General features: G+C 51.2%; 1 protein-coding gene across 6 annotated transcripts in view; it reads right to left on the bottom strand.

Annotated features, from left to right (window-relative positions):
* Positions 1 to 4,035: 4,035 nt before the first annotated feature.
* PRXL2A (peroxiredoxin like 2A) overlaps positions 4,036 to 16,297 on the bottom strand; it is a 47,426-nt gene continuing 35,164 nt past the window's right edge. For 3 of the 6 annotated variants that reach the window (XM_058696849.1, XM_058696848.1, XM_058696847.1), the window contains 5 exons: positions 14,449 to 14,628; positions 12,585 to 12,676; positions 9,377 to 9,517; positions 8,571 to 8,735; positions 4,036 to 4,794 (listed from right to left, as the gene is read on the bottom strand). In XM_058696849.1, the coding sequence (XP_058552832.1) occupies positions 4,681 to 4,794; positions 8,571 to 8,735; positions 9,377 to 9,517; positions 12,585 to 12,676; positions 14,449 to 14,626 (690 nt within the window). In that variant the 5' untranslated portion in view covers positions 14,627 to 14,628 and the 3' untranslated portion in view covers positions 4,036 to 4,680. The remainder of the gene's footprint in view (positions 4,795 to 8,570; positions 8,736 to 9,376; positions 9,518 to 12,584; positions 12,677 to 14,448; positions 14,629 to 16,297) is intronic. The other 3 variants (XM_058696852.1, XM_058696851.1, XM_058696850.1) reach the window with 1 other exon arrangement.

Below are 16,297 nucleotides of genomic sequence, written 5' to 3'. Positions count from 1 at the left end.
AGTGGTCTCACATTACAAGATCGTGAGGGATGTTGTCACTTATAGCCAGGTTGCCGTGAGTTTTTGTTTTCCTTTCCTTAGGGAGGGGACCCTACCACAGAATCATCCTGTACCTTTAAGAAATATTGTTGCCTGGGGGCGCCTGGGTGGCTCAGTCGGTTGGGCATCAGACTTCGGCTCAGGTCATGATCTCACAGCTTGTGAGGACGAGCCCCGCATCGGGCTCTATGCTGACAGCCTGGAGCCCGGAGCCTGGTGCCCGGAGCCTGCTTTGGATTCTGTCTCCCATTCTCTCTCTGCCCCTCCCTTGCTCACACTCTGTCCCCCTCCTTCAAAAATAAATAAACATTAAAAAAACAAAACAAAAAAGAAATATTGTTGCCTGGGTCCTAGCACAGAGATTCTGATGTAATGGACCTGGGGGGTGTGAACAGGCATCAGACTTTTTTTAAACCTCCCCAAGTGGCTTTACTGTGTATCCATATTGAGAACTATCAGCTTTCTAGCAAAGACTGTTTCTTGGATTCTCTTGGTAGTTTGATTATGGACTGTCAATTCCTTTTCAAATAATGGAAAGGGAACTTGCTAATTAACGCTTGCCAAAAGGCTGCTGAAGTTTCAAAGCCCAAAGCCCTGAGATATTAATAACCTTTGATTTGTAGGGATTTTTAGATTCTTGCTTCTCAGAGTGTGAGCCATGGACTCAGAGAACACCAAAACCATCAGGAGCTTGTTAGAAATGCAGAAACTCCAGGGGCACCTGGGTGGCGCACTCGGTTAAGCGTCCAATTCTTGATCTCAGCTCAGGCCATGATCTCATGGTTAGCAAGTTCAAGCCCCACATCAGGCTCTGCACCGATGTTGCTGTGCCTGCTCTGGATTCTGTCTCTCCTTCTCTCTGACCCTCCCCCACTTGTACGCTCATGCGCTCGCTCTGTCCCTCTCTCTCAAAATAAACTTTAAAAGAAAAAGAAAGAAATACAGGAACTCCAGCCTCAGCCCAGTCTTGAGAACTGTAAAACTTAGAGCACAAACGATTTTGTCCACCCGCCTCCCCCACTAGGAGACTTGAACAAACACTAGCGTAGTTTCTAGCAGCAGAAGACTGTTTCCCTGGGACAACCCAGCCCTCCCTTGAGTCCCTGCCTAGAAATGTTGAAGGCTGACAAAAGAAGATACCATTTGTTTCAGCCAAACACCTGACCATAGCCCTCTGCCCTCCCTTTTCTTAAAACCTTCACTTAAAAAAATTTACAACTGTAAATCCTTTCTCTGTCGCTTTGAGATGTCTGTGCATCTCCTGAAACCCAGGAGTGTCTGTTTCAAGGACCCGAGCGTCATCTCTTTGAAACATAACCATCAACACAGATAAGGCTCCGTCTCCCAGTCTCTGTGGGAGAGCAGAAGTCTAACTTGACGATAAGCTAGCCAGTCAGCAGACACAGATAGCCTAATCACATTGACCAATCCCCACCACCCACCTTCAGTAGCTTTCCACTTCTCTGACTCTGCTCAAGCCATTGTTTGTCTCCTGCCTCGCCCCCCCCCCACTACATCCCCCTTTAAAATTCCAGTCTCGGGGCGCCTGGGTGGCGCAGTCGGTTAAGCGTCCGACTTCAGCCAGGTCACGATCTCGCGGTCCGTGAGTTCGAGCCCCGCGTCAGGCTCTGGGCTGATGGCTCGGAGCCTGGAGCCTGTTTCCGATTCTGTGTCTCCCTCTCTCTCTGCCCCTCCCCCGTTCATGCTCTGTCTCTCTCTGTCCCAAAAAAAAAAAAAAAAAAAAAAAAAAATTCCAGTCTCGGGGTGCCTGGGTGGCTCAGTTGGTTAAGCATCTGACTGAGGCTCAGGTCACGATCTCGTGGATTGTGAGTTCGAGCCCCACGTCAGGCTCTGCACTGACAGCTCAGAGCCCAGAGCCTCCTTCAGATTCCGTGTCTCCCTCTCTCTTTGCCCCTCCCCTGCTTGTGCTCTCTCTCAAAAATAAACATTAAAAAAAATTTTTTTAATAATAAAATAAAATAAAATTCCAGTCTCTGCTCCACCTCTGCACAGAGCCCAGTGGAGCTCAGTCCTACATGGAGGCCTCTCCCCTACTGCAGTGGTCACTGAATAAACCCGTCTTTCCTGCCTTTAACTAGCATCCGGCTTTTATCTGTCTTCATTCTAACAAGACTCTTAGGTGATCTCCGTGTACATTAGAGTTAGAGAAGCATCGTTTTGCACACATCATCCCCTCAATGACTTCTAGAAACAGCCCTGAATGGCAAGCAGGAGACATGATGCCCACTGCACTAGTGAGGGGGCCAAAGGTCAGAGCTCTGCTCAGTCACCAGGGTCAAGCAGAACGGGAGCCGACTTCGTGACTCAGTCACAAAGCCGCGCCGGTTCGAGAGAAGAGCACACTGTACAGGAACACCCGGCAGCGAACAGTTGGGTGAAGGAGTAAGGTTTGTCCTCGTGCGCCCATCCCCGCCGTGTCCTTGCGGGTTCTACTCTTCTTTAGTTGCAAGAGAACTGTGTCAGAATCCTGTGTTTTCTAGACACCGGGGAATTCTCGTCTGAGTGACAGTCTGTGGCTGGGGTCCCAGGGAGCACAGCTTCCGGGGGCTGAGTCACTATGCGGACCCTGGTCAAATACTGAAGGTGTTATCTCGAAGTCTGCAGGAGCCCAGCCCTTCGCAGGCCGTGTGCACACCGTGCTGCCACTGCTGCGTAAAGTCGGACCCAGGCACGGCCTCGGTCTCGAACCCACTACCTACTCTGCACTCACTGCTGATGCCCTCCTACTTCCCAGCCGCATCTCTGACCCTGTCTCCGTTCTTGCTCTCCTGGGTAAACACTGACTCCCCTCCTCCTGGCCGGTCTGCTCCCTGGTCCCTTCTTCTCTGGATTCCCATCCCCACCTTCCTACTCCAGGGCAGACTTGGCGCCTTGAGCAGCCACCCAGGGCAGAGCCCCCCTCCAGGCTTTTGCTGACCTCATACTTACGTAACAAAGTAATGAATTAAATTATATTTCGGGGTGCCTGGGTGGCTCAGTCGGTTGAGTGTCCAACTTCAGCTCAGGTCATGATCTCACACTCCATGAGTTTGAGCCCCGCACCGGGCTCTGTGCTGACGGCTCGGAGCCTGGAGTCTGTTTCGGATTCTGTGTCTCCCTCTCTCTCTGCCCCTCCCCCGCTCATGCTCTGTCTCTCTCCGTCTCAAAAATAAATACAAACAGGGGCGCCTGGGTGGCGCAGTCGGTTAAGCGTCCGACTTCGGCCAGGTCACGATCTCGCGGTCCGTGAGTTCGAGCCCCGCGTCAGGCTCTGGGCTGATGGCTCAGAGCCTGGAGCCTGTTTCCGATTCTGTGTCTCCCTCTCTCTCTGCCCCTCCCCCGTTCATGCTATGTCTCTCTCTGTCCCAAAAATAAATAAAAAACGTTGAAAAAAAAAAAAAATTAATAAAAAAATAAATACAAACAGGGGCGCCTGGGTGGCGCAGTCGGTTAAGCGTCCGACTTCAGCCAGGTCACGATCTCGCGGTCCGTGAGTTCGAGCCCCGCGTCAGGCTCTGGGCTGATGGCTCGGAGCCTGGAGCCTGTTTCCGATTCTGTGTCTCCCTCTCTCTCTGCCCCTCCCCCGTTCATGCTCTGTCTCTCTCTGTCCCAAAAATAAATAAAAAAACGTTGAAAAAAAAAATTTAAAAAAAAAAAAAAAAATAAAATAAAAAAATAAATACAAACATTAAAAATAAAATAAAATAAATTAGATTTCATCCTCTCTGGCCCTTCTCTTCATTCACCAAATTAGGCTGAAAGACTATCAGTAGGAAAGCAGCTACCAATGTTAAATACCAAAGTCATTCCCTGAAGGACAGCAAAATCACTAACACAAAGGACAGAATGAATTTCTCTGGTGGTCTGCAAACCTCTTAAGAGCACCAGAACTAGAGGAGCTCCCCGCCGACCACCTTTACCCCCATATACATGGAGAATGCTGATTTTTCATGTTCCATGTTCCATTTGGCACCAATAATTTAAATTCAACCATCATGACAGTGAATAATTTTATTGTTAGGTTTATCAGAAAGACTTGTATTACAGGCAATTTCTGATAGGTAATTTTATTAGAGCCAGAGATGATCATTTCTTCTAGAAAAACAAACCTCTGAGGTTAGAACGGAAGACAATGAAAAACATAGATTTCACTTTATAATTTACTTTTATCAAGCCACCCAGAGCACTTCAATTCCTTTATATGAGTATTACTTTAATGGCGTATAACAGGTCATTAATGGAGAACACACAAGCCCGAAGCCTTTATATCCTGAATCTTTCAGTCAATCAACTTTTCTTAGAATTTTGAAGATGTGAAAATAAAAACCACTGTAAATAACAGCACTCACATGCCAGGTACATTTGTAAGGAGGGGCAGCAGTCAACAGTAAGCCTCATATTTTCCAGGTTTCAGCTGAAGTAACTCTCACTGGTTTCTTGGATTTTTATCAATCCTGTTTGGGGGCTGTTTTGCCTTATTGGGCCTAAACGGAGCACAATAGTAAAATACATTAATGATCTCTACTGAGAACATGGCATGAGTGGGTTTCTAACTCTCTAGGGACATGAGTAGAGCCATAACACATCCCATGACACAGGTGAGTGCCCCTAGTTATCCCTGAGCTGGGCAATTTCATACAATCACTTTGTCTCTGAGGCCGAAGTCTGTGGTTGGATCTTCCTAGCAGCTTCCAGAACAGAAACCAGGTTTACTTTGTCTCCAAATTCTTTTTCTCGGTGCTCAAGAAGAAGGCCCTGAAAAGAAACAAGAGGAAACATCAGTTCTCACTGTGAGTCACTCGTTCATGACACAGACAATGAGCGGCAGCTTGGGCGGCAGGGACTAGAGATCCAAATCAGGCCTGGCTCTGTTCTTGAAGGGTTCCATTTTGGGGGCGAGGACAGACCAGGGAAGGCTACCTCACAACGGCTGGACTGTACAAGCAGCACAGTCAGGAATGAAGGAGGGAGTCAGGAGTGATTAAACAGAATGGGGTTACCAGGGAAGGCTCTACAGATAGAAGTGAAGTAAACAAACATGCTGGGAAAAGAGAGTTTCCACAGGATGAGCTTCCAGAGAAACAAAAAGCCTCAAGGTGTGGAGGTGGAGCTCTGAGGTCAGGCTTTGGCAGGGGTTGAATGAGCATCTGAAAAGGGAGACAGACCCTCTTTTCAGTTTTCCTAAGAAACCAGAGGCCGCTCCTGATACTGTGAAGCAAAATGCTCTGAGACAGAGGATATACCAAGGTACCCTAAAGTGGTAAAAAACATAAAACAGTGTGTTTGAGATCAGTATCGAGGAATCCTTCTTAACAAGTTCTTTGACCCATGACATCAGGGAACTCAACCCAAACAATAAATAAATAAACAAACAAATATGTTTGCTGTACCATTATTCATACAGACTTTTTTATTTTATTAAAGTATTTTTTTTAACGTTTATTTATTTTTGAGAGAAAGAGACAGAGCATGAGGGGGAGAGGGACAGAGAGAGAGGGAGACACAGAGTTGGAAGCAGGCTCCGGGCTCCGAGCTGTCAGCACAGAGCCCAACGTGAGGCTCAAACTCACAAACCGTGAGATCGTGACCTGGGCTGAAGTCGGACGCTCAACCGACTGAGCCACTCAGGCGCCCTGGTACAGACTTTTTAATTTTTTTTTTTTTCAACATTTTTTATTTATTTTTGGGACAGAGAGAGACAGAGCATGAACGGGGGAGGGGCAGAGAGAGAGGGAGACACAGAATCGGAAACAGGCTCCAGGCTCCGAGCCATCAGCCCAGAGCCTGACGCGGGGCTCGAACTCACGGACCGTGAGATCGTGACCTGGCTGAAGTCGGACGCTTAACCGACTGCGCCACCCAGGCGCCCCTGGTACAGACTTTTTAAAAAAACAGAAAGTCCCACCACACTGTGGTGACCACAGGGAAACAGATCGGGAAGCTCTATTTACATGTTTAATAAAGCGGTATATGCAGACACTACAAATACTAAGAATATGTGATGACGTGGAAAATGTTCATGATACACCATTAAATGAAAAAAAGAGTACCTCGTTTAGTAAGACACCATTTTCTAAGCTAAACAGAATAAAAGGCTTCTCAGCTCAGCTCTGTGCTGTTCTAATGGGTTGTGCATGGTGGCTGGGCTGACAGAATGGCTCTCCTCACCTTCTGTGGGGTTTTCAAATTTGCTATGGTGAAAACACATTACTTCTTTAAAGTAAGTGTGCTTTAAAGATTATTATTCCAAAGGAAATCCCCACTGAGTGGCTGCTGGCTCAGTGGGACCGCAAAAACTCTGCCCTCAAGAAACACAGAGGTAGGGACGCCCGGGTGGCTTAGTCAGTTAAGTGTCTGACTCTTGATCTCAGCTCAGGTCTTGATCTCAGGGTCATGAGTTCAAGCCCCGCACTGGGCTCCACGCTGGGCGTGAAGCCTACTTGAACAAAAAAGAAAAAGAAGGAAGAAGAAAGAAACACGGAGGCAAGTCCTGAAGCTCCGCCCGCCCAGGCCACCTTCCACCAGGAAGGAAGAAGGCAGGGCCTCGGGAAGCACCAACAAAGTCAAACAACACACCTAGCAACACAGGGAATGTGCCGGCCAGGCTTGGGGAGCCTGTGAGCACCAGATGAGTCACTGACAGGCAAGAGAAGGCTTCCAGGTGACCTAAGCCCTGCCCTGGAGGCTGAGGGAAGGTAGCGCCAGAGCTGCAAGAAGCTGAGCGACTGAGCCTCTCAGCAAGTGGCCTGAGTGCAAGGGCATCTGGAAGGGGTCTTTGGAGCCACCTCTGAAGAGAGGCTATGGGCAGGGGACCAGTGGGGTCTCTGGAGCAGGACGTATCTGAGTTCCCGAGTTCCATTTCCATTGTACCACTAAGCAGCTGTGTAGCTCTCGGCTGAGTTATTTCAGATCATTCATATTTCACTTCCTTACGTGTAGATGGGAATAAAAATACCTAACATCCCAGATTGCTTGTGAGGAAGATATGAGATCATGTACACGAGGACCCAGAACTAGGAGGCACTTGCTGGCAGCCATGATCACTAAGACACTTTAATATATTTACCAGAAAGGAAGCAAATAGGTTCATGTTAAATCAGACATCAACCCATGCTAGATTCTAATACAGACAAGCAATAGCAGTTACCAAGGTTTAAAAGAAAGAGATTAGAAGTAAAGCTTAAAAATTAAGGATTTCTATTCCCACTAGCTTTCATTCCTCCCATATTGAGAAAAATAAGAAATTATTAAAAAAACATTTTTTTAATGTTTATTTGGGGGGGGGGAGCACGTGCAACTGGGAGAGGGACAGAGAGAGGGAGACACAGAATCTGAAGCAGGCTCCAGGCTCAGAGCCCGATGCAGGGCTCGAACTCACCAACTGTGAGGTCATGACCTGAGTCAAAGTCGGAAGTTCGACTGACTGAGCCACCCAGGTGCCCAGAAATTATTTCTTATTTTTCTTTAAGTTTATTTATTTATTTGAGAGGCACAGAGAGACAAAGAGGGAGAGAGAGACTCTCAAGCAGGCTCCACACCATCAGGGGAGACCCTGGCACGGGGCTCAAACTCTCAAACTGTGAGATCATGACCTGAGCTGAAACCAAGAGTTGGAGGCTAAACCAAATGAGCCACCCGGGTGCCCTGAAGGGTACGCAATTATTAATGTTAGGAGGGAGATTCACCAATGCAAACAATGCCATCTTTTTACAGATGAGGCCAAGTGTTAATGCCATGCCCAAAGTTGGCAGAGACAGGACTTGAGGTCGGGCCACCAGTCAGGGCCCTGAAGCTGCACGCACCTCACCCCACCCCTGCTCTGCATCTGGCAGGCACCTGCTGGCACTGCCTTCCAGCACAGGGGGTCACCAGAGCTCGAGGCTGCCCGTAGTCTCTGCGGAGCACCCAACCACCTGCCTCCTGGGCGCACAGGGTCCCCGTGCTGCCTCTGGATCCCCGGAGCCAGGGCCCAGAGCAGCCTGTCTGCAGAGAAGCCTGTTACGTCTCCGGGGCGGCGCCCCACAGGGAAAAGTGCTGTCGCCTCCCACATTTTGCTACTCCCCCTAATTAGGCCGGTTTCTATTCCTTCTCTTCTCTTACTTTTCTCTACTGTCCATCCCCGATGGCCTGGGAAAACTGCAAGCGAATACATTCTTGACAGAATAAAAACTCTGCTTCTGTTCAAGTGCAGACGATAGAACTTGACATCAGAAAAGCCGGGTGCAGGCCCTGGCAGTGCTGATGAGCTGTGCTCCTGCGGGTGCTCACCCGTCCCTCTCAGGCCAAGTTACTTGCCTGCGAAAGTTCCGGACCATCTCAAGAAATCACTGTGATGAGTGAGGAGATTCGAGGGTGAGGTGACTCAAGAACAGATGGGTGACAAATGCTAATTCCCCTCCCTTTCCCCTCCCATGCTCCCTGGTTTTCTGGACGGAAAACCACAAGATTCCAAGGACAGGAAGTCACCACCCCCATCAGGGTCTGGTTCCCACAGACACCCACAGATCCACACGTGAACACGAGGAATTTACCTGCTTTCCTGGCCCCACCACAAAAACTCCCCCAAGGATGAAGCCTTCGCCTTCCAGGTTTCCAGAGAAGCCTCCGTTCCAGGCCCGGAAGAAGTTGTACCAGACACCCAGACGGACAAATCCCATGAACACCATCTTCCGCTTTTGGGGACCGTAGAACTTTTTCTGCAAGAGCGAGAAAGACAGAGCTCCTGTGAGCAGCCCGTATGCCTGCCACCCCCCAGGAGAAAAGCTTCCCGACAGGACGTTCTCAAAGGCACAAAGTCTGCTGTTTCACGTCCCCTCCCCGACCCTAACACACACGCGGCTCCTGCCCGGCTGCCCAGGGAAAGACAACCCTGCCAGGGCCAGCTTCCAGCCTTGGGGTGGACCCACGCTCGACAAACTCGAGCCCGCTCTGACTCTGACCCCTTGCTAGACATGTGGAGGGCTCTTGTGTCCATAGGGTGGGAACAGTCCGACATCCTGCATGGGTGAGAGCAGAGGGGGGAAACGCGGCTGCAGTGAATTAAGGGGCTCGTGCCGGCCCTCACCTGCACGGTGCGAGAGCCCAGCAGGGCTGCGGCGATCTAGGCTTCCATGCCCAGGTCACAATTCAGGAAGGGTTCAAGTATCACCCGAGAGGACACCCGTCAAGTGTCCCATCATGCTCTGCCCAGAGGGCTGGGCGAGCCTCTCTGAGTTCAGGGCGGCCGGAAGAGAGGCCAGCCTCCAACTCCAGGCCAGACATACCCTGGGCCGATGAATTCCCCACACCTGAGCACAAGGCCCACCAGTCCGTGTCCACAGACCCACAGCACACAGACCTTTTCGTCCAGGAAGATTTCTCCTTTGAAGTAAGGCTGGAAGTCCTTCACTTCAGTCCTGATCTGCTCCTTCACCACTGCGTACAGGGGGACTCCCAGCTCGTCCAACTTGGGCTTCAGGGAGGACAGGTCTGCAGCCTCCTGCAGAAGACAGGGAACGTCAGGGGCACAAATTTGGGTGGCTCTGCAGCCAACCGACACCCACTTCCCTACAGGCCCAGAGCGTGGCTGGCACTGAATGCAGAACAAAAGCAACAATGCCCAAAACAATTGCGGCCTGTGTAGCCCAGCGTAAGCCTGTCCCAGCTGGGCATGAGGCCTCCGTTGTAGGGTGTTAGGTCCCCTCCTCAGCCCAGGCTTCTGGTTTTCTCCACGGTGGGAAGGAGAGGCAAGCCTCCTGTTACAGGCGTCCTAACCATGGCCTGGGGAGCAGCCGATAGCTAAGAGACTGCACCCAGACACGGTCCTCCGCTTGTAGCAGCAACGATGCTTCTCCCCCACCTCATCTCCCAGCCCCTCCCCTGCACTAGACCAAACTAGCGCAGGGGCCTGACAGAAACTCCCCTCCGTCCGGGGGAACAGCTGTCTCCGTACCGTCGCTCAACGGGCTCCCCCGACTGCAACACCCTTCCTTTCTCTCCTGCTCCAATCACCACCCCCAGAAAGCCGTCCCTGCACTGAAAGTTCTCCCTGGCTAGTGGAGCCTGGACTAGAGCCCCAGCTCTCTGTGGGTACCCAATCTCTCGTGCTTGTGGACTTCTTCAGAACTGAGTCTGTGTATATACCAAGTTGGCCACTGTCACTCAAGTTCCTCACTGTGTCTCATACTTAGAAACTACATCTTCCGTTTCTCGTAGCCCTCCGTGCCCAGCACATGGCTGAAGACGCGGAAGGTACTAGGAACCAGGTGGAAAGATCCGACAGGGAAGGCGGATAGTGGGAGAACACAGCTGAACTGGTAAGTACAGACATCCTGATTCTCACGAATTACATGCTGGATGAAGAAAGGAAACCACGTGCATCATGGAAAATCTTCACTGTTAACAACAAATCCTTCCCATTTGGTGTCAGAATTAAAGAACTAGCAGCCCACTTGCCTCCAATACAAATGCGGTGCCATATGGTGGCAACTACCTTTAATCTTTTGTTTTCTAGAACACACACACACACACACACACACACACACACACACACAAAGATAGCTAATGAAGCAGAATTCACCATGATTTATCAAGAACTTCAGTGAGTATTTTCTGCAAACCTTGCCCTACAGTAGAGAGGACTACAGGTCTGCTGTGGTCAAAGACCACCTGTGTGTGAGACGCAAGGGTTTACTCCTTCTTCCTGGGCCCTTTACTCCGGCGTGTCAGTGCATGGAGCCAGGATGTGGAAACTCAGTCACACACCTTCCACACCTCCGCTCTGGGCCACTCAAAAGAACCCAGGCTGCCACCCACCACATGTTTTCCACAAAGTGCTCTGCCAGGTGGAGACCAGGGGACAGGCAAGCAGGTGCTAATTAGGGAGGGCACTGGCTCTTGGCATCTTTTGGGTTTAACTTGCCTTGGGAAATCAAGTCACAACAGGTCTCCATGTTGGTATTTGAAGGCGTCACAGATATTGAACCAAAAGCCCTGACTTTGGGTTTCACTTCCCATGGTAGGAGGAATAATACCCTCTCAGGATGTCCACATCCTAATCTCAGGAAGCTGTAAATCTGTTTTGTGACATGGCCAGGGGGGTTAGGGCAGCAGATGGTTGCTAACCAGCTGATCTTAAAGGAGACGATCTCGTGTTTTCTGGGTGGCCCCAACCAGTCCTTAAACGTGTTAGAGGAAAAAAAAGATCAGTGCCACGGTGTCGCAATGCGAGAAAGCCTGGTTGAGTCATCACTGGCTATAAAACGGAGGAAGGGGCCGGGAGCCAAGGAATGTAGATGGCCACTAGAAGCTGGAAAAGGAAAGGAAATGACTTCTCCCCTAGAGCCTCCAGAAGGAATGCAGCCCTGCTGACACCTTCATTTTGGCCCAAGGAGACCAATTTCAGAATTCTGACCTCTAGAACGGTGAGCTAATAGATTTGTGTTGTTTAAAGCCACCAAGTCTGTGATAATTTGTTACAGCAGCAACAGGAAATGGACATGCCTCGCGCAGCAGCGTGGCTTTGTCACAACCTCTGTCCCTCACTTTCTTCCTCTGGGAAACAAGCTGTTATTTTCCAGGGATACCTGGAGGACACACTGAAGTGCCCCGAATGGGAGGAGATTCTCTGTCAGCCCAGCCACACAAGCAGGACAGAGATCGCAAGGCTGAAAGGAAAGCCTCAGGCTCGGGGAGAACAACTGGATGGAGGATGGCGATGTGGACAGGGCCACGGCCACCACGTGAGAAGCGATGCTGTCTCATTCCCAGTTCTCCCCCAGGCAGGGCCGGCCTCAGAACCTAGGTCTTCTATCACTGTGTGACCAGGACAGGTCACCAAAGCACTCTAGCCCTTGGTTTACCTACCTGTGAAGTGACAAAGCTGGGCCCTACCTCCCCACATCAAGCTTCCTCACTTACTGAGCGGGTTGACGATGGCCTCCCTGTGAAGGGCCAACCTGGAGACCACCCGCTCCGTGAGACCCAAATTTCACCAAACTCAGGCCAACTGCACCCACACCGTCGGCATCACCGAAATCCCGCTGGGCTCCCCATCCAGTGCCACGAGCACACGGTGAGGCGGCAGAGGAGCCATGGCTTTCAGCTGTCTACCGGGCACTCCACGTGGGCTTCCCAAGGAGAGGGGGATGGGTGGGTCCCTTCTAAAGGTGCGACCTTGTGCTTCCCACTGCAGGTGAGGGCTGACCGTGCCCGTACCAGTGACAGTCCAGACGCCGCATTTCAATAAGCAAGTCCTGCGCTGAGCACTGGGAACACACAGTTGGACCCGGTCCCCATCCCTGATTAAATGAGAAGATGGCCCCGGACACAGATTGTCCATAAAGGCTTGAGAGAGACAAAAGACACTCAAGTGTGTTTGCCAACCCCAAGATATGGTGAATTTTCAAATGAACACAAATAGGGAATAAGTCAAAAGAAATACCTAGAGCAAATAACAGTGCTGATCGAAGGTCAGAGTGGGCCTACTGGCCCTTGGTCCTGTCTGGGAATGTGCTGGTCCTGCTTGCTAGGGTGCTTTTCTCCGCACAGGGCCTCCGTGTACTCACCTCTCGACAGAGGAAGCAGCCTGGCCTGCGTACAGCCATAATCACCGCTCCGTTCTTTTCCCAGAGCTCCTTTGCTTTGAAAGTCCTTGGTTCTGAGGAGAAGAAAAGGCGCTTCAGCACCATCTCCTCCCAGCCCGGCCCCAACCGGAGGCCAGCTCATAAATGGTACCAGCCCAGCAGATGACTTGGAAATACCAAACAGGAAATGGAGGAAATGCTCACCCTTCAGAGGAAAATTAATACAGTGTAAGGGTCCTACTATACCCCCAAAAGGGCCCTCCCTCATAAGAATCTGTTTGCACACTTGAACATTCCAGACCGGAACATTTCTGGAAAACTGGCAAATTCCTTTGCTGGTATCAGTAGACGCTGTCATGATCCTTTAGGACAGACACATGACCAAAACCTGAAAGAAATCTTGCACTTTGATCAAAAAAAACCCTAACTCTTAAAAAAAAAAAAAAAAAAAAAAAAAAAAAAAGTATTCAAAGGGATTAAGTCAACAGAAATTCCTACAAAAAAAAAAATTTTTTTTTTTTAACGAAAAAACTGTTTGACCTAAATATGTTAACTGCAGTATTATTCACAGGACAGGGCAGAAGATGAACGATTCCAACGAGGAAACGCCCCAGGGCAGTACGGTTCTGCGGCTCTGGCTGGTCCGTGGTCAGACAGGGCCCGCATCTGGCCGTGTGGCCTCAGGCACACACCAGCTCCTCCCGAAACCCCGTCTCCTTATAAGTGTGGACACCTAGCGGCTCCACGGAGGCTGCAGGGGCATCAGAAGGTGGGTAGAAAAGTGCCCACCGTGGTGTCTGCTGACACAGTGTTAGTGAGGGCTCAGCGAGCAGGAGCCCCTGTTGCAGGGGCTCCGAGAAACCTCAGAGGAAATCACGTGCCTCTGGGATGCTATGTGAGGAAAAGGAGCGGGTGGGTCTGCAGTCAAGTGAGACTGGGAGGCCTCGAGTTGAACGCAGCAAACGCGTGTCCCTCTGCAGGGCTTCTCAGCCTTCCTCCAAGGCGATCCCTGTGGTCAGCTTACATTCACAGCTCCTGCCTCCCCGCGACAAGCTTCCTCACTTGCTGAGCGGGTTGACGATGGCCTCCCTGTGAAGGGCCAACCTGGAGACCACCCGCTCCGTGAGACCCAAATTTCACCAAACTCAGGCCAACTGCACCCACACTGTCGGCATCACCGAAATCCCGCTGGGCTCCCCATCCAGTGCCACGAGCACACGGTGAGGCGGCAGAGGAGCCATGGCTCAGCTGTCCACTGGGCACTCCACGTGGGCTTCCCAAGGAGAGGGGGTGGGTGGGTCCCTTCTAAAGGTGCGACCTTGTGCTTCCCACCCCTCCATGTACGTCTGCACCGCAGGTGAGGGCTGACCGTGCCCGTACCAGTGACAGTCCAGACGCCGCATTTCAATAAGCAAGTCCTGTGCTGAGCATCAGAACAAGGAACTGCATACACAGTGTTTTTCAAATGTGTTTGACCCAGGAACTCCTTTTTTTGTGAAGCTCCAAGAGACTACAAGAGAAAGCGAAAAACACTCTTGATAAGAAAAAGCTAAAATGTAAAATATCATGTCCAACAAGATCACAACGGCATACTGTGTACACAGGGGAAGGGATGTGCAAAAGTAAAAATGATTACTGTGTGGGGGCAATGGGATTATCGGTAAATTTTAAAATGCTTTAAAATGCTTTAGATTTTTCCTAATGTTGTTATAGTGCCTTTTCAATTAAAACAAACAAACAAAAAAAAAAGCGAGAGAGAGCCAGGGCCCTTTTATGAGAAAAAAATGAGGAAGACGGCATCCCAGCACCTTGGAAAAGTACTGAGGCCAGTGGGGTCAGGGCTCACCCTTCTCCAGCGTTTTCAGGTCTATGTCCTCCAGATACTCCAGCGTTGCTCTCCGGGACTTGGGCAGAAACACGTCCGTGTTGGCCAGGAACAGTGCCAAGGCAGCCGCCCCCAGGGCCCCGGCGCCAATGGACCACATCCCCATGGTGAAGAAGCTCGGATCCTGGAGGAAAGACATTTCTGGAGATTGAGAGGAAGGAGATGTTACTGCTCTCATGTCGAGAGAGAGCTGGAACCTGCTTTCCGGACAAGCCTCCCCCGGGCAGCCAACCAGGAGGCCTGAAGCAGGGGGAGGGGTGCGGCCGTGTCTGAGTCGGGACCAGACCAGGGCTGCGGAGCACCTGCTGGCGCAAGAGCTTGGGGATACAAGGGACACACGGAGGTCCCTGCCGCAGGGAGCTGGCTGGTGGGTCAGGCACGAGAACAGAGATACGACAGCCCTCTAAGATGCCTCTCTGGCTGTTCCTTCTCCCAGGCCCAAGGCTGCAGCCTCCCGACTGTGTGGAGTGCCCGTGCTGGGTCCCCTGGCGGCAGCCTCCTTCCTCATTCCCCTCTGTGTCGGTGCCTGCTTTTCCCTCACAGTCTGGGAATCTGGGCTCCTATCTCCCTGGGGAGGGGCAGCCTTCTCTTCCTTGATCTAAGGATACTCAGTACACCAATCACACTGTTTTGTTATCTTATCCTTCTTCCCCTTTGGTTTGTGACTCCCTCAGAAACAGAGACCATACTATTCCTCCAGCCGCCAGACAGTGCCCAGCAGGGCCTCACTCCTGGTAGACAGGCGATCTCAGTACATTTCTCTCAACGGCAAACAGCTTTATATTTCCTCCATTAAACAGATAAAACAGGCTCACGGTGAAAATAAAACAGAAATCAAAAAAGAATACATAAAACCATAGTCGGCAGCAAAGTAAATATCCTCTGAATATCTACCAGCTATGAAACGACACAGTTTAACGGAGAGGGCCACTACTGACCACCAGTGTCCAGCCTGACGTTCTCCACCCTGTGAACAGAGCTACACGGATGTCTGCTGAAAGAAGGGGAGTGGACCGAGAGAGCAGGCGTCGTGTAAGAAAGGGCATGGCGCTGGGTGTCTGCTTCAGGGGGGCTGCCAAAAGATGTCTGCGTGGGGCACTGGGCTCTGCAACTGAAATGGGAGTTCCACTCGGGTCCCGTAGAACCCAGCCTTGTTCCCAGCTCGGTCCCAGGTGCCTCCCTACAGCTTCCTCCGGTTGGGGAGCCCTGTGCTTCTGTGCGGGAGCCCCTGGAAGCAGCACACCCCTTGGGTAGCAGATACCCCAGCTGGCCTCCCTTCTCCTGACAACTGCTTAAAACACCTGTTCCCATGGTCCTCCTGCCAACCCAGGGTCTTCTACTGGGGCCTTCCTCCCAAAGTGCCCCCATGATGTGTGCCGAGATCACCGGGTATAGACCGGTGGTGTGCGTGCGGCCCACCTAACCAAAGACTTGCGTCTCCCCTGCAGTGCTTGGCTGGGGAGGAGATTTCTCCAAAGGACTGAGCGGAGTCCCAGAAATCCACATGCCACCGCCCAGGGGCAGGCTCTGAGGGGTCCACTGCCATGAGGTGGGGTTGGGAGTCATTTGGGGTGATGACTGGGAAGACAGGGTAGGCCAGGCTTGTGTTAGGCCAATGTGAAAAGTTCAGATTTGAGTTAAGAAACAAAAGGGAACTTCCAGGCAGGGGGTGGGGGTGGAGGGTGGCGAGGAGGAATGACCAAATGAAAACAGCATTTCCGAAAGAGGAATTTGGAAGGGGAAAAAGAAGGGGAGGCTGGTGTGTGTGCTGGCGGAGGGGGGCTGCTGAGGCACCTCTCTCACGAGGGAC

This window comes from Neofelis nebulosa, chromosome 13, assembly GCF_028018385.1.
Source record: "Neofelis nebulosa isolate mNeoNeb1 chromosome 13, mNeoNeb1.pri, whole genome shotgun sequence".
Taxonomy (NCBI): Eukaryota; Metazoa; Chordata; class Mammalia; order Carnivora; family Felidae; genus Neofelis; species Neofelis nebulosa.
This window is presented reverse-complemented; position numbering and strand designations above follow the sequence as displayed.